The 15,566-nt window shown below is 44.1% G+C and overlaps 1 protein-coding gene across 7 annotated transcripts in view; it reads left to right on the top strand.

The window, feature by feature from the left end:
* Window positions 1–900: 900 nt before the first annotated feature.
* The window catches only part of LOC147621112 (uncharacterized), a 31,500-nt gene continuing 16,834 nt past the window's right edge, over window positions 901–15,566 (top strand). For 2 of the 7 annotated variants that reach the window (XM_086823836.1, XM_086823842.1), the window contains exons 1-4: window positions 1,160–1,287; window positions 2,104–2,172; window positions 2,271–2,351; window positions 2,928–3,052. In XM_086823836.1, coding sequence (XP_086679962.1) covers window positions 2,144–2,172; window positions 2,271–2,351; window positions 2,928–3,052 — 235 coding nt within the window. In that variant the 5' untranslated portion in view covers window positions 1,160–1,287; window positions 2,104–2,143. Of the gene's footprint in view, window positions 1,139–1,159; window positions 1,288–1,354; window positions 1,490–1,530; window positions 1,661–1,757; window positions 1,822–2,103; window positions 2,173–2,270; window positions 2,352–2,927; window positions 3,053–15,566 lie in introns of those variants that run through there. The other 5 variants (XM_086823838.1, XM_086823837.1, XM_086823841.1 and 2 more) reach the window with 5 other exon arrangements.

Here is a 15,566-nt window from a genome sequence, read left to right on the forward strand (position 1 = left end):
AGCAGCAACAGCAGGACGTGGACAACCAGGAGCAAAAAAAGCGTGAAGGAGAGACACAATAGCTCGCAGAGACAGCGAGGAGGTTCACCACCTCAGAGCCTGCAAAAACATGAACGTCTCAACAGCCCTGCAGCAGTCGAAGCGTGAGAGAGAGAGAGAGAGAGAGAGAGAGAGAGAGAGAGAGAGAGAGAGAGAGAGAGAGAGAGAGAGAGAGAGAGAGAGAGAGAGAGAGAGGAAACTTACATGTAGCAGCAAGAGAGAGAGAGAGAGAGAGAGAGAGAGAGAGAGAGAGAGAGAGAGAGAGAGAGAGAGAGAGAGAGAGAGAGAGGGGAAACATACTAGCTGAGGTGCAGAAACAACATCAACGCGTAGAGGAGAAACATACCAGCTGGTCGTATATTCAAATGGTGAAGCTAGCCACGTAAGCAATAAAGAAGGCGGCTATAACCTACGAGAGAGGGGTGGCGTTGCATCAACCTGACCTGCAATGGAGAGGAGCGGCGTTGCATTGCAGTGGTGGTGGCCCAACCTGCATGCAGTGTACACGTGGAGGGCGAGAGATTTTGCGAGAGAGACCGGCTACAACCTACGAGAGAGAGGGGCGGTGCTGCATCAGCCTGACTTGCAATTGAGAGGGGCGGCATTACCTTGTAGTGGTGGTGGCCCAAGCTGCATGCAGTGTACACATGGAGGGCGAGAGAGACTAGGCAGCTTCCATTTACATGCCTAAAAATTTGGACAAGTGACATGTAAATGGAAGCCATGTTATATATAGAGAGAAGAGATAGAGATAGAGATAGAGAATAGAGATACCCTTCTTATTCCCCCCCCCCCCCCCCCCCCCACAAAAAAAGTAAAAAATAAAAAAATTACCACCCTTCAAATTGTCAACCCTGGTTGCAGTTAAACCATCAATCAAGCCGCGATTGCTTTGTGTGCAGGTTCCAGTCTCCAGAAGACAGAGGCCTTGTGGTAACGCCCAGCCACACTTTTACTGAGATTCGCTGTGGACCACAAAGCTATGGCGATGACTGTCTGGAACAGTTGCCGACACCAGCGCTCTAAGTGCACCGCATTAACTGCCTCCAACGCCAAGAAACGGATTGCACGTCGCCTTGCCAATCACTAGATCTTACAGGTCTGTCTCTCTCTTCTTTATTACTGCCCTCGTGATTCCTTGCTATCAGCATCCTCGTGCTTTGTAAAGGTAGGGTTTTGCTCAAGCTCTTCATTTAGACCTTGAACAGTGCCTCTTGCCTTGCCCACTGTGCGTGTTATTGAGAGAAGGTAGGTTTTGGTATCGATTGTGGACCTCGTACGTAGCTTTGCTGCAAAATTTTTGCATGACTTCATGGTGAAACATAAATTTCTCCGTGCTGTGAAAAAATAGAGGATTTTATTATTATCACTTTTGTTTTTGGACCCGCGATGTGGAAGGATGGGACGGTGTAATGCAATAGGCAGGGTTTTGCAACACTTTTGTTGCAGGGTACGTTTTTTTTTTTTTTTTCAACTGGGAGGTTGCCTCTTGGAGAGCGCTTCCGATTACCCAGCTGAAAGCTTTAAGTGTAGGCCTGTGCTGTAGGTGTGCCACTGTTTCGTTTCTGTTTTGTGCTGGAAATTTAAATGCTTGCTTGCATCTCTCCGTGGAAGGGCAAGGGTGAGGATTTTGGACTCATTGGAAGTATCATGGTTTTGTTATAGAGAAGTGGCTTCTCTCTGAAAACTCAATACTTTCCCTGTTTTCATCCACACAGAGCAAGGATTGGGTTCTGCATTCAGATTCTGCCAGCTCCGCCCTAGTGTACAATGCTTTGACAAGTTAGTGCGTTGCACTAAAAAAATTCATAGTAGAGCTGTGTATTGCATGAATTTTGTTTGAGACAGTACTCACATTGAGGATTCGATTGAAATGCTCAACTTCCAGCATACAGGGATGAAGCTTTCTTTGCATGCTACTTTGCTGTGAAGTGCTGCATACACATGCTTTTCAATGCAGTGTTCACTCCTCATACATTCAAGTAACTTAAAGTTCTGTGCTCACTTAAATGGCTGTAGTGGCTGGCTTTTGATTGCCCTTTTTTTTGCTCCACATTCCTTCAGGAACCTTCCAACCCATACCCTTTGATGCACTGGTACTGATATGGCCAATACAGAAGCCATGCATTCAAGGTATAGTATTTCTAATGCTAAACAACTGTTCTTGAGTACATATAGTATATGTAAGGTTTTGTGTTTCGCATTAATTGCCAAAGTTTTTGTTGCCGCAGAGTTACTTTGGTGTTGGAAGACTTGAAAAACATTCGTGTCATCAAGGGGGGTTTTAAGAAGATCAGTAACCACACTCCGAGGTTTTCAGTCTTTTTGCAATTTGAATTTCTGATTTTTCCATGTGGACTGAACATGCACAATTTTTCTAGGTTTAGATGTCTCATGAGATTTGGGAAGTAGGGTATGTAGGCAGTCCTCTGGCAATGGGCATGCCTGGTTCTCTTATTCTACAGTGACTGAGAAGTAATGTAGCCCATGTAACTCTAGTTTTAAATTCAGTTTTGGCTCCATAAGTTGCACATTGCATTTTCGGACTATTGTAAGAACATGTGAGTGCTAAATGTGGAGCTCTTGCTATATCTTTGTTTCAATGTGGCTCTACTATTTGCCCTACCTTTCTCTCCTGGTTCATTTCTGAAAGTGCCGAGAGGTTACTTGTGTTATAACTGCAAGATGCAGAGTTCTATGTATGATAATCTGGGAGTTGGCAGCTATCACTGTATCGTAGTACTGTTCTCGGAACGTGACCCATTTATGCAAGTCCTTGCATTAGATGTTTGCATTTCGCACGTGCTTGTGTGTGGCAAAGCTCTCAGAACTTTTTAGCTGAGTCATCTTGAAATAACGTGGTGTCAGCTTTATTGTGTGAACTGCAGGCAGGTGGTTGAGCATGCAGTTTTATTCAATATGCCATATCTTCAGGGTGATCAAGAAGCACGAATTCTGCAAGGTCTTTACAATCTACAGTTTGAGTTTGAGAATGTCCTTCAGCTTACAGTAGGTAAGATGATTAGTGCCAAGATCTTGCACAGATTTTATGCTTTTCATTCCAAAATTTGAGTCAGTTTAGATGGCTTAAGATTATATTAGAATGATACCTTATTGAAGCTTGGCTTATCTGAATAACATCTTCCTTAGCCTATTAAATGCAACTTAAGACATCATTTCATCTCTCTCTCTCCCTCTCACACACATATGCGCGCGCGGCGCATACACACTCTTTTTTTTTTGGGGTAAAAAGCTATGTTCTAGTGCTTTGCTGTACATAGAAAGAAGCCCTCGAAAGTGAGGCGAACTTCTCGAAGAACATACAAATAAGTTAAAAATAGTGAAAAAATTAAGCCAATTGGCCATCATCGATTTGATGTAGATGGATGTTGTCGAACAAAGACTAATGCAAGGAATGACGAAAGTAGTGATAGTGTGCAAGCCTTAGGGAATGAAAAACCAACTTTGTCCACAAAGCCCAAAATTATAGTCCAAATTAGATAGGGCCGTGCATGATACTTAGAAGACTATTCACCAAAAGCTAAAAAAATCTAGAGAAGGAATATCTTGGGAATTTTAATTTAAGAGTGAAATTTGCCAAAGGAAACTTTGGGCTGTGGACAAGACCAAAGAAGATGCATTGCTGTTTTTTTTACACAATGACAAGAAGGGCACTTCGTAGTAGCTATGTGTCATTTTTCAAGAAACTCTCCAATTGGGAAAACTCCCCGTAAGCATTGCCATAAAAATAATCTACATTTGAGTGGCAATTAACTATGCCATTTTTTTTTCCAGGTTATGTTTCCACCAACAAGCTGTCGTAGTGAGGAGCCAAATCTTATTAACTCGATCGACAAACCAAGGTGTAGATTAATGCTGCTGAAACTTGAGAGAGAGAGAAACTAGGACAAGGTTTGGGATTTGTGCTATGGAAAATTCACTCCTTTGTCCTTTCACCATCCGGAACAAGGTTGTAGTTGTTCCTGTAACATGCACCATAACAGCGTGTAGTGCATATCCAGCTGCCAATGGCTTTGAGCTCGAGGTAAGGACATAACATTTCCTTCAACATCAACATCTTGGCAAACCCGAATGTCTTTTGTAGTACGAAAGTAAGCTCGCCTTGGGGAATGGAGAGCCAAAGGAGCAGGTAATGCATGGCTCCAAAAGACACTTTCTTGTCTCAAGGTAATGTCACTCTCAAGAGGTCTACCCGACCATTGAATATATTGCAAAACAAGCTTCTAGACTGCAAGGCGATAAGAGACCTAAGGGCATCCAGAAATCTTACCCTACACATAGGCAAATAAAAGGTACCATTGAGTTAGCTGCCATTTGCTTTATGCATGTGTTCACATTAAAGCAGAGAGTTGCAATCATAAGCATTCAAGGCTATTCTTGCGTGAGAAAAGTTAGAAGCAAAGTGGCTTAGTGTGCTAGAACATGTTTATGGATATTCAAAATTTAAAGCCCTCCATGCATTTTTCAGCATGAATATGAACTCATACTTAAGGAGACGTGGTCTTCTTATAATGAGAATTTTGCTAAAAGATCTTAATGCTTTTTGTCGTAAAATGATAGATTTTGTTTTTGTGACCATGTCGGATGAGGGAGAAAAAATTGAATGTAAGTTATCAAAATCGATTGAACTATTCTCAATTTGGCATGTAGTGGGCTAGTAAGAGCTTTAGGGAGCTTATCCATATATGTCTAGAAGGGATGAGTAGCAATAGCATAGAGCAAGGCACTAATAGGGCAGGGCAACCTTGTCGATTAGATTTACCCAAAGTCCATAGAGAGGATAAGCCTTTTCCCAAAATGCATTTGACAGCGCTATCTTGATGCAGCCTATAAATTATGTTCTGCATTTTTGGACTGAAACCTATATTAAGCTCTCCATGGAGAATGGAGAGAGCCAAAGGAGCAAGGAATGCACGGCTCCAAAAGACACTCTCGTCTCAAGGTATTGCCAGTCTTAGGAGGTCTATCTGACCATTGAATATATTGTAGAACAAACTTCCGGTTTGCAAGGAGATGAACGACATAAGGGCCTCTAGAAATCGTATCGTCCACATAGCCAAATAAAAGTTCCCATTGAGTTAGTTGCCATTTGCCAAATGCATTTGTGTTCACATTAAAGTAGAGAGTTGCATACAGTGATTTGGCATACAGTATCATACCAAATACACAGAACCGTTGACATCATTCCAGAGGGAGACTCACAGCGCGGACTGACACTGTTTCATGTGCAGGACAATGCAAACCTGACCTTGGACTCATGTGCAGGACAATGCAGACCTGACCTCGGACGACTAGGATGGAACCTTGGCTAACTTGTCTCGAACTGGGCTCACATGGGACCGGTTTTCCATCCCAGGTCCTGCACCTTATGTACATATATGTCTACATGGTATCCAAATGCGGGATGCACATGACATCCCCTTCTGCTTAACTTGATGGAAGTTGCATAGCCTCCAAATAATCTGTCAGCAATGTCGGATAGTTGTTGAAAAACTCTTTGTCAGGCCATACCGTTTCGTGGGTCCCTCGGTCCTGAAACTTTGTGAGGAAGTGTCTTTGTCTTTGGCTTGAGCCATGCTTGAAATGGTGCAAAAGGATCTATTCTAGAAACATAACTTCAGCTTGATTAATAATATCCGGTATTGCCTTGTCTTTAACTCCTGAAGAGATAGGACTTGCATATGGCTTTAACCAACTGACGTGAAACACATCGTGCATCGTCCAACTCGGAGGTAGCTTCAACTTCAACTTCATTGAAACCTCGTTAATCTTTCTCTGGATGGGAAAAGGTCCGAAGCTTCTGAAAGACAACTTTGGGCGTTGCTTGCGCACCTGTTTCAACCTTTGCTTCATAATCTGAAGATAAACCCAATCCCCTCCCGAAAACTTTATATCCCTTCGGTCTTAATTGGTCTGTCGAGTTTAGGCCTCTTGCGTTTTAGCGAACTTGTCTTTTACTGACTCTAAAATCTCTTGGTAAGACTCCGTCACCCTGTTTACTTTAGGCATTGAAGATGAGGTCTTGGTCAATAGCGACTGGAATGGTCTTCCAAATGCTGCCTCACATGGAGTCCTGCCAATAGCTGAAGAAAAAGAATCATTCAAAATTGCTTGAACTGAAGGCAAATATGATTCCCACTTACCTTGCTGATCGTGGACATAACACTTCAGCACATCAAAGGCCAATTGGTTGTAGATCTTTGTCTGGCCGTTTGTCAGTGGGTGAAATGCATTGGAAAAATTCACTTTAGTACCAAAGTTATTAAATAATGCTCTCCAAAAATGACTGGTAAACTTGGCATCTCAGTTTGACACTATAGTCCTAGGAATCCCGCCAATCGGGTACCTATGCTGTATGAACAACTCGGCTACATCTTCAGCGGTCACATTGGCCCTGCATGGAAGAAGTATAATAAATTTGCTAAATCTATCAAGTATAGTTAAGCACTGAGTAGTACGCTTACTTGGACTGGGAGGCAGATTCGTGACAAAGTCCATCGAAATATCTTGGAAAGGTCCCTTGCTGTAATAACCCTATCTTCTTTCCACGAGGAGCATTCACCTTTTGACAAATATCACAGCGTTGTACACATGAAAACACATCTCTCATCTTTGGCCAATAATATTGCCGTTCCAATTTCTCCAAAGTCGTATTCATGCCCCTATGACCACCAGTAATGGTGTCATGAGTAACATAGAGAAAAGCTTGTCAGAATATGCAGCGGAGATGAAGACAAAATCTGAAAACTCAAGAGCAAGTGCATTGCAGAAAAACATAGCAATAGAGAAGGAGAGAGAGAGAGAGGTGTGTAACTCTGCTATATATTCACAAGAAAATCCCGAAAACTGATTACAACATGTGTGGGGGCAAGGGGCCATTTTATGTGGCCCCTATGCTCCAGTCGGCAGCCAGCATTAAAAGACACCCGACTTGCTGAAAATCCCAGTTTGCCAGCTCCTATTAGTTGGCCAGCACACGTGTGAAGTCGGCCAGCCACACAGGGAGACAGGAAGCAGTAAGAGCAGTTGGCCATCACCTGGATCAATCCCAGAACTACAGGATAGCCTCCCACACCGGGTAGAAATAGGAAAAAAATACGGAGAGTGGGGAAAATGAGAAAACACCTAAATCGGGCGGGCACACCCACAACAAAAGCCTTGGTGTAAATATACAGACAGGAGATGACTGCTGACACCCCCTCTTAGCTCCTGGATGTGGAACCAACTCCAGGGAGCTGATGGAGTGCCGTCGGAGCAAAGCCTGAGATAGAGACTTCGTGAAGAGGTTCACTGCACTGTCCTCCGTCGAATAGAACTCTAGCAAGATGTCATCAGCAACAATCTTTTCACGAACAAACTGCCTTTGGATGATTGTGGGTTCCAGTAGTGGAAACCCAATCCTGCCAAGTAACCTTTGCAACCTCACCTCCTTGCAAGCAGCACCACAATCAGCCCAGTACTCTGCCTCTGTCGACGACAAGGCAATAGATGGCTGTCTCTTACTGCTCCTTGAAACTACTCTTGAGTCAAGGGAAAAACTTTAGCAGCCCGATGTCAAGGTTCTCATGTCTGGCTCTCCTCCCCAATCTTAGTCACTCCGACCGTGGAGTCTGACTCCATCCATCAATTCCCCTCCTGTGTAAATGAGTCCAAGATCCTTCGCATGCTGCAGAAACCACAAGATACGCAATCCTACCTCCCAAAGAGTCCTCTGCAAACATGAGCTCAACAGCCTCATCAGGAAGCGCCTGTCCAATTTGGTATTCAGCAACCAGATCAATGAACCATTTTGCTTCCGAGTCAATGAGGCAATCATATTGCTCACAAGGATCAACACCTATTACGGTGGGATGCTAAGTCTTGGAAACCTGCTGAAGACCACTTAAGGTCTTCGAAAACCTGTAAACCACTCCCTCTGAACCCAGAACCACAAAGCCTAGAGAATGTGCAACATCCACCTCCTTTTGTAAGTAATCAACTGTCACCTGCATGGCTTTCCAAAAGGTCTCCGTGGAAAGATCTTCCTCAACTACAGGATTTTCTTTGTCTCGAATGCTACGAGACATCAGAGCATAGGTTACCTAGAAAGTTTCCTTTGACTGACGAACACAAGAACTACCAACATTTGTACTCGAAAGTTCCTGCCAACTATTGCCATGATCTGGCAAGCTATCCACCATCTGGTCCGGGAAAGCCTGCACCAGACTGCCACTCATCACAAAACTGAGGGCCTGGGAGAGAGAGTGCTGAAAGTTTGTAAACTCCATTCTCCACTCCGCCTTCCCAAACTACTTGGCTTGTTGCCTTGTCTCGGAGAGCAACAAAATGCTCATCAAACTCCACCCGTATGCCAGTCTTGCAAACCTGATGCACTGATAATAGATGAAAACCAAGCGATGGAACGTACAACACTTGGGAGGAGTGCTTTCCCCCTCGGCCATTGGGAACTATCTCCAACCTGCCCTCACCATGAATTGGGATAGTGGATGTATCCCCAATAAGGATGTGACCAGAATACCTGCAGAGATTCTGTAAAGCCGAACGGGAAGGAGTCATGTGCTTGGAAGCACCACTGTCTAAAAATCCACTCCCGAGTATCTGTAGTGGTGAGTCCCCCAACCTCCTCCTTGCCCGAAGAAAATGAAACATTGGTGTCCATCACCTCCAGGTGCACAAAGGCTAGAGTCTTCACGGTTGCTACTGAGGAATCTGCACCCTTCTCGGTGCTCCGCTTGGGACATTGCCTCCAATAGTGGCCTTTCTCGCCACAATCATTACAGGTCCTCTCTGCCTTGAGCGTGCAGCTTGTTGATGTGCTTCCGCATCGTCGACGACTTTGCAGGATTCATCACCCGCATCTGTACTTCCAAGGAGATCCTCTTCATGGGTGATACCTTGTTATAGAGAGAAGCCAAATGTTGCCGTATACCTCTGGCCACCGTCATATGCTTGATTACTTGCGGTGTGCAGTAGAGGAAAATGAAAGAACGGACCCTGGCATTGACACGATCCCATATCTGTGCCTGTGCCTCGCATTCCTTCCGAATCGAGGGCAACTCCCCTTCCTCTAACTCCGGTCATGGAACCCCAACAACAATGAAATCAGCAAGGTCGTAAGACGCCAAAATAGATTCCATCAGCAAGGTCGTAAGACTCCAAAACAGATTCCATCATTACCTTCCATATGCCATAGTTGTTCCCGTCCAACTGACGGTCCACTAGGAACGTGGGGAGTGTTGGGATCTTCACATGCCTCTCAGCCATCTCAAGTAAATTTGCCATTGTGGGGTGTAATTGAAAAGGGTGGGTGGGTGGGAAAAATGAAGAACTTAAACCTGCAAGTGGCTGTCCAGCAAATCAGTCCACTTTCCTCTTGCTTCTCCTCTTCCCGAACGGTCCAAAACAGTCCACCAATCAGCTACAAAACAGCCCCCGTCTTGCTCACACAGTTCCCAAGATTATCAAGAGCCTAGAGCTCTGATACCATGTCAGAATATGCAGCAGAGATGAAGACAAAATTTGAAAACTCAAGAGCAAGTGCACTGCAGAAAAACATAGCAATAGAGAAGGAGAGAGAGAGAGGTGTGTACCTCTGCTATATATACACAAGAAAATCCTAGAAACTGAATACATGTGTGTGGGGGCAAGGGGCCATTTTATATGGCCCCTATGATCTAGACAGCTAGTAGCAAAGACAGCCGACAGCATCAAGACACCCGACTTGCTGAAAATCCCAGTCGGCCAGCTCCCGTCAGTCGGCCAGCTCCCGTCAGTCGGCCAGCACACGTGTGAAGTCGGCCAGCCACAGAGAGAGACGAGAAGCAGCAAGAGCAGTCGGCCATCACCTGGATCAATCCCAAAACCACAGGATAGTCTCCCACACTTGGTAAAAATAGGGGAAAAATATGGAGAGTGGGAAAAAATGATAAAACACCTAAATCGGGCGGGCACACAGAAACCCTGGTGTAAATATACAGACAAGAGATGACTGCTAACAGAGTTGCCCTGAACGACTTCATGACACACAGTCGGCCTTTGTAGAAAAGCCAACCATCACATATCAGAAAGTGGCATGGTCTTGTGGCATGCAATGCTTGTTCCCACTGAGTACCAAATTCCTTGGAATCCACGTACGTGTGCTTCATGTCGTCTAGTCCCATACCAACAAGGTCGAGTCTAGTAGTCTGAATCAAAGTCACTTGTCCCTTCCTGCTCAAAGCATTAGCCACTAGATTGGCCTTTCCTGGAAGGTACCCAATCATACCACCAAATTGCTGGAATGTCTGGCTCAAGCGGTGTTGTCGGTCACTCCATTGTGCACTTTGCATTGTCTGAATCCAGCGTAATTCCTGATGGTTAGTGCGAATCTCAAAGTCACGGCCATAAAGAAAATGTTTCCAATGTTTCAAGGCCTGCATAACTGCAAGGAGTTCACGATTGTAGATTGAGTAATTCTTCTCTGCGGGAAGTAACTTACGAGACATGTAAGCTACTGTATGACCATTCTGTTGTAATACACCATCAATTGCGATGTTACTTGCATTGGTGATCACTTGAAATGGCTCGTCCCACGAGGCAAGTGCTAAACAAGGCGCTTCGGATAAAGCCACCTTGAGGTTCTTGAATGCCTCCAACACTCGTGGAGTCATTCGAATCTGTTGCCTTCTTGTCTTGACATCCTTTAGCAGATAGGTGAGATCCGCCAAGAGGTCATAAAACTTGTCTATGCGAGTGGAGTATGCTTGGCATATACCCACAAAGGATCTGATGTCATAAGTTGTCTGAGGTACTTTCCAATTGATGATCTCGGCCACCTTAGCCAGATCAAGTCGAATGCCTTCTGCACTAATTATGTATCCAAGGTAATGCACCTGGAACAAATAAAATTCCGACTTCTTCTCATTGACGTAGAGCTCGTTGCTTTCCAGCAACTTAAGGACTTTCTCCACATCAATGTCATGTCGCTCAACCGTAGTTGAAAATACCAGTACGTCGTCTAGAAATATGAACACACTTTCCAATTAATTCCCAAAAAACACGCATCATCATACGGTTGAATGTAGCTAGGGCATTCGTCAAGCCAAACAGCATGACCACAAATTCAAAGTGGGCCCGTTCCATTCGTCAAGCCAAACAGCATGACCACAAAATCAAAGTGGGCCCGTTCCATACGAAAGGCTGTCTTGGGGATGTTCCCCTCCACAATCCTCACTTGGTGGTACCCACTCTTTAAATCGAGTTTCGATAACACCTTAGCCGCATTCAGCCTCTCGAGAATATAATCTATTCGAGGCATCAGGAATCTACTCTTGATAGCCAGCTTATTGAGTGCACGATAATCGACATACAAATGAGAAGACCTATCTTTTTTCTTGACAAACAAGATCACTCTAGCTTGCTCCACAAAGCACCTGCTTGCCACCTACAGTGGACAACTCAGCACCTCTCTCCTCCTCTCTCTAGAGATTGGCGCTTCCTTCATGAGGGCTGTTGGGCTGCATTTTCTGCACATTCTCCTTCCCGACTCCATTTCCAAGCTTGCTAAGGTGATTTTCAAGCTTCCAAGAGTGTTTCCGAATGCTAATCACTCTCCAACACACTCCCAATGACTGAAATTCAGTAAAAAAGCTCTCTTTATTGCTGTAATTTTTGGTCTTTTTGCTGAAAACCCTAATTTCAGCCCTTCTTTCTCAAGTTGAACCATAGGGGAAGCTTTCCCAAGGTTTCTCTATATCCTTTTGAAGACTTTTGTCACGAAGAAAGGCAAATCGAATATCTCGACATTCCAAGGACTTCCATTGCGCGAAGACTTCCGCTGTCATCGACTCTACTTGCTATTGGTAAGCTTTTACGCTTAAATATGGAAGCAAGTAGCAGGAGGGAGGAACCGGATTACAAGATCACATACCCTGTGTAGTGTTCTCTTGTCCTACGTGCTCTCTTGCAGATTGTTGCTACCATGTGTTGGTGGAACAATAGAGAGCAGATGGTAGGGAACATGGGCACTTGAGAGGGTAGTGTGGATTGCAAGTCTACAACGACAACCACTTGTTTGCAATACTGTATTCATATGCATTGGTATGGAAATCTGGTAAGTAATGCCCATGACACTACTATGTACTTGATTCTCCCAAGATCGATATACTTTATTTGAGGGGGGGGTCGGCCGTTCCGGCTCATTGTGTCTCTTGTCGATTCAGCAATTTACTTCTTGTATTTGAAAGTGTCCATCAAATCTGAGTGTATTTAAGTGTATTGATTAGCATTGTGTTCAACCAAGTTACATTGGTATCAGAGCATACGGTTCTCTTTCACTTCTATCGTGAGAGACCCCGTGAACACTAGCTATCTCTACACTTAGAACATTATGGACAGCCATACAATGAATGTTGGAGATGCTAACACAAGAGGCAGGGACAATGAAATGCCTTCTTTCAATGCTTTACAGGATAAGCAAACTCATATGGTGCACGATAGGGAACATGAATATGTGGGACAGCCGTCCCGTGGCAAAGAGAAGATGCAGGAAGAAGAGTCCATAGTCTTGAGGGCTGAACTTACTCGTGTGCAGGCTCTTCTCCATGCACAACAAGAAGAATTGAACCTCAACCTCGACCAAGGATGCCTATGCAGAAAAGGCCCACATGTCTTGGAATCCCCACACGTGTCCGAACAAAAAATTATGTCTAAGAGGATGAATCTTTATGCTATGGGAGGAATCAGTGACTTCACGCCATGCAGGAATACCTCATGTAGCCCGTGAAGGATACAATGTTTATGGTAGTGGTCAAAATGTATGTCAAATGCCATTGCCGGCTGAAAATGTGCATGCACAACACATGCATCATGTGGGCTGCAATTTTCTGTTGGTGCAGGTATTCCGCGTATCTCTCATGCCACTCATGCCTTCGAGTGTGCACGTGAGGGAGAAGCTATGGCTGAAAATGTATCAATGCATGTTGAGGGACCAGCCATGCCTCATGCTTACAGGCAGTGTTGCCAGGCGTTTCTGAAACGGCAGGTATGAAACGGGTTTCATACGTTTTGAAATGGGTTTCATAAAAGGTAAGAAACGGGTACAAAATGGTTTTATACAAAATAGAAAAAGCATGTATATTTTTAACTTGAAATATACAAAAGAAAAAATTGTTGACATAACTTATAAGAGACCACATTGAATTCATTTCAATAAAAACAAAATACATGTATATCATGGGAAATATGATGCTTCAAAGGCACTTGCTTTTATTGCCCAGTTTGATATTGCTTTCAGTGATGAGGATTTCACTCAGAAATCCATGATCCGGCATGTAAGCATGTTTATGAAAGGCAATGTTGCCCATTGGTGGCTCACGGAGAAGCTCTCACCGAATCCTATTAGATCATGGGAAGAGTTCAAGGAGAGATTCTATGCTCAATTCTTGCCTCCCAATGCATTGAATGAGATAACAATGAAGTGGGATTAGGTGAAGCAAAATGAGGGGGAATCGATAAATGCATATGTACAAAAGTTTTGGAAAGTGCTTTTGGAGGTGTCTCCATTTATGCATGTCACCGAGGTAGAAAGGAAGAGAAGGTTTCAATCAGGATTGCAACCCATGTACAAAGCGGGACTACAAATGTATCCTGGTCATACCTTACACCAACTAATCGCAGCCGCCACCGCCACCGAGCAATTGGAACTCAAATTGAGTCGATCCAATAAGGCTAAACCCTCATTTCAAGGCAAAGAGAGGGCTGTCCAAAACCTGCAAAATGATGGACAGCCGCCTAAAAAGGACCAAAACCAAGATAAAATGGTTCAAAGGCTGAAAATAACACTACCAAGAAGCGTCCCTTCAAATTGAGAGACTATGGTCTCACTCCGGAGCAGAAAAAGCAATATATGAGTGAGGGGAAATTCTTTACTTGTGGTAGCACCCAGCATATTGCAAAGGCATGCCCAAACAAGAAGAAGCGTGATAATGCAAATGCATCAAAGCCTAATGTGCATATGGTTCCGGATGTGCAGGGCAACACTTCACATGATAGCAAAGACAAGATTGTATGTAAAGCTTGGGGACAACTCAAGGATCAGTCTGCTTTGTTCATGTTTGATGATTGTGCATCTGAAAATTTCATATCCACACAGATGGCAGCTGCCGTGGGTATTGAAGTGGAGGACATGGGTCCTCAAATTGAAGCAGGGGCTGTCTTTGTTGGTAGAGAAGTGCAGGTCATGCCTATTTTTGGCAAGTTGCGCATACACATTCAAGGCTATTTGTTTATGAGGATTTTCTTATGGCGCCTTTGAATGGCTGTGATGTATTGCTTGGAAAGCCTTGGCATACACGTATTTGATATGTGCAAGGCTTACAAGACCAACAAGATCACCTTCATGCATGAATGCCGAGAGCATGTAATTGATATTGGTGAAGAGGGTGATAGCATTCCCCTTGTATCTCATGTACAAATTAAGGAAGCAATGAAAAAGAGTGTTTTTGCGTACTTGATTTTTGTACGAGATCATGTTGAGGAAAATAATGTACATGTAAACACTCTTAGTAATGATAGGCTGAAATTTTTGCAAGAGCACAATGATTGTTTTGCTGATGAGTTACCAAAAGAGTTGCCACCGGTACGACCGGAAGATCATCGCATTGATCTTGTGCCTGGTAGCTCACTGCCTAATAGGCCAGCCTATCGTGTAAGTGCATCACAAAAAGAGGAGATCATGAAGCAAGTGAATGAGCTTCTTGAGAAGGGTTTGGTTTAGCTATGCTCTTCCCCATATTGTTCACTCGTCCTCTTGGTTCAAAAGAAGGATGGATCCTTTCGTATGTGTGTGAATTAGCTTACCATCAAGAATCGATTTTCGATTCCACGCATAGACGACATCCTTGACAAGTTCGATGAATCGGCATGCTTTAGCCGAATTGATCTCAAGAGTGGATGCAATTGGATGTTTAAGAGAATGATTCGGTATTGCTAAAATTTGAGAAAGCAAGACTTGCAAAGAGGCCTGGCAAAGAGGGTGCATATCCTAAGCTTGCAACCAGGTACTATGGGCCTTTTTGAGTGATCAAGAAGATCAATGAAGTGGCTTTCAGATTGGCATTACCTAGTCATTGGCACATACACAATGCTTTTCATGTGAGTCTCCTTCGCAAGTATGTAGGGCCGGAGCCCAGTAAAACGGTCATTGAGGATCCACCTGAAGTGGATGAGCTTGAGGAGATCTTGCAGCCAGAACAGATTGTGTATCACAAGGAACGCAAGCTTGCCGCAGGCAAAGTTGTGAGGCGTTACCTTGTGAAGTTTAAGAACTATCTTCCCATTGATGCTAAATGGCTAGATGAAGAGTTCTTCAGAGATTGCCTGCATGTGCTTCAGACATATTTGGATGTTTTTCAGTTGCGGACAACTATTTAGAAGCCGGGAGGGATGTCACCATTTGGCCACCCAATTGGTCCACCCGTGCTTTCTTATCATGTATGTACATTGGAATGGTGTCCATGGCAGTTGTT

Source organism: Cibotium barometz, chromosome 30 (assembly GCF_041138505.1).
Source record: "Cibotium barometz isolate CiBa-2024 chromosome 30, ASM4113850v1, whole genome shotgun sequence".
NCBI classification, from domain to species: Eukaryota; Viridiplantae; Streptophyta; class Polypodiopsida; order Cyatheales; family Cibotiaceae; genus Cibotium; species Cibotium barometz.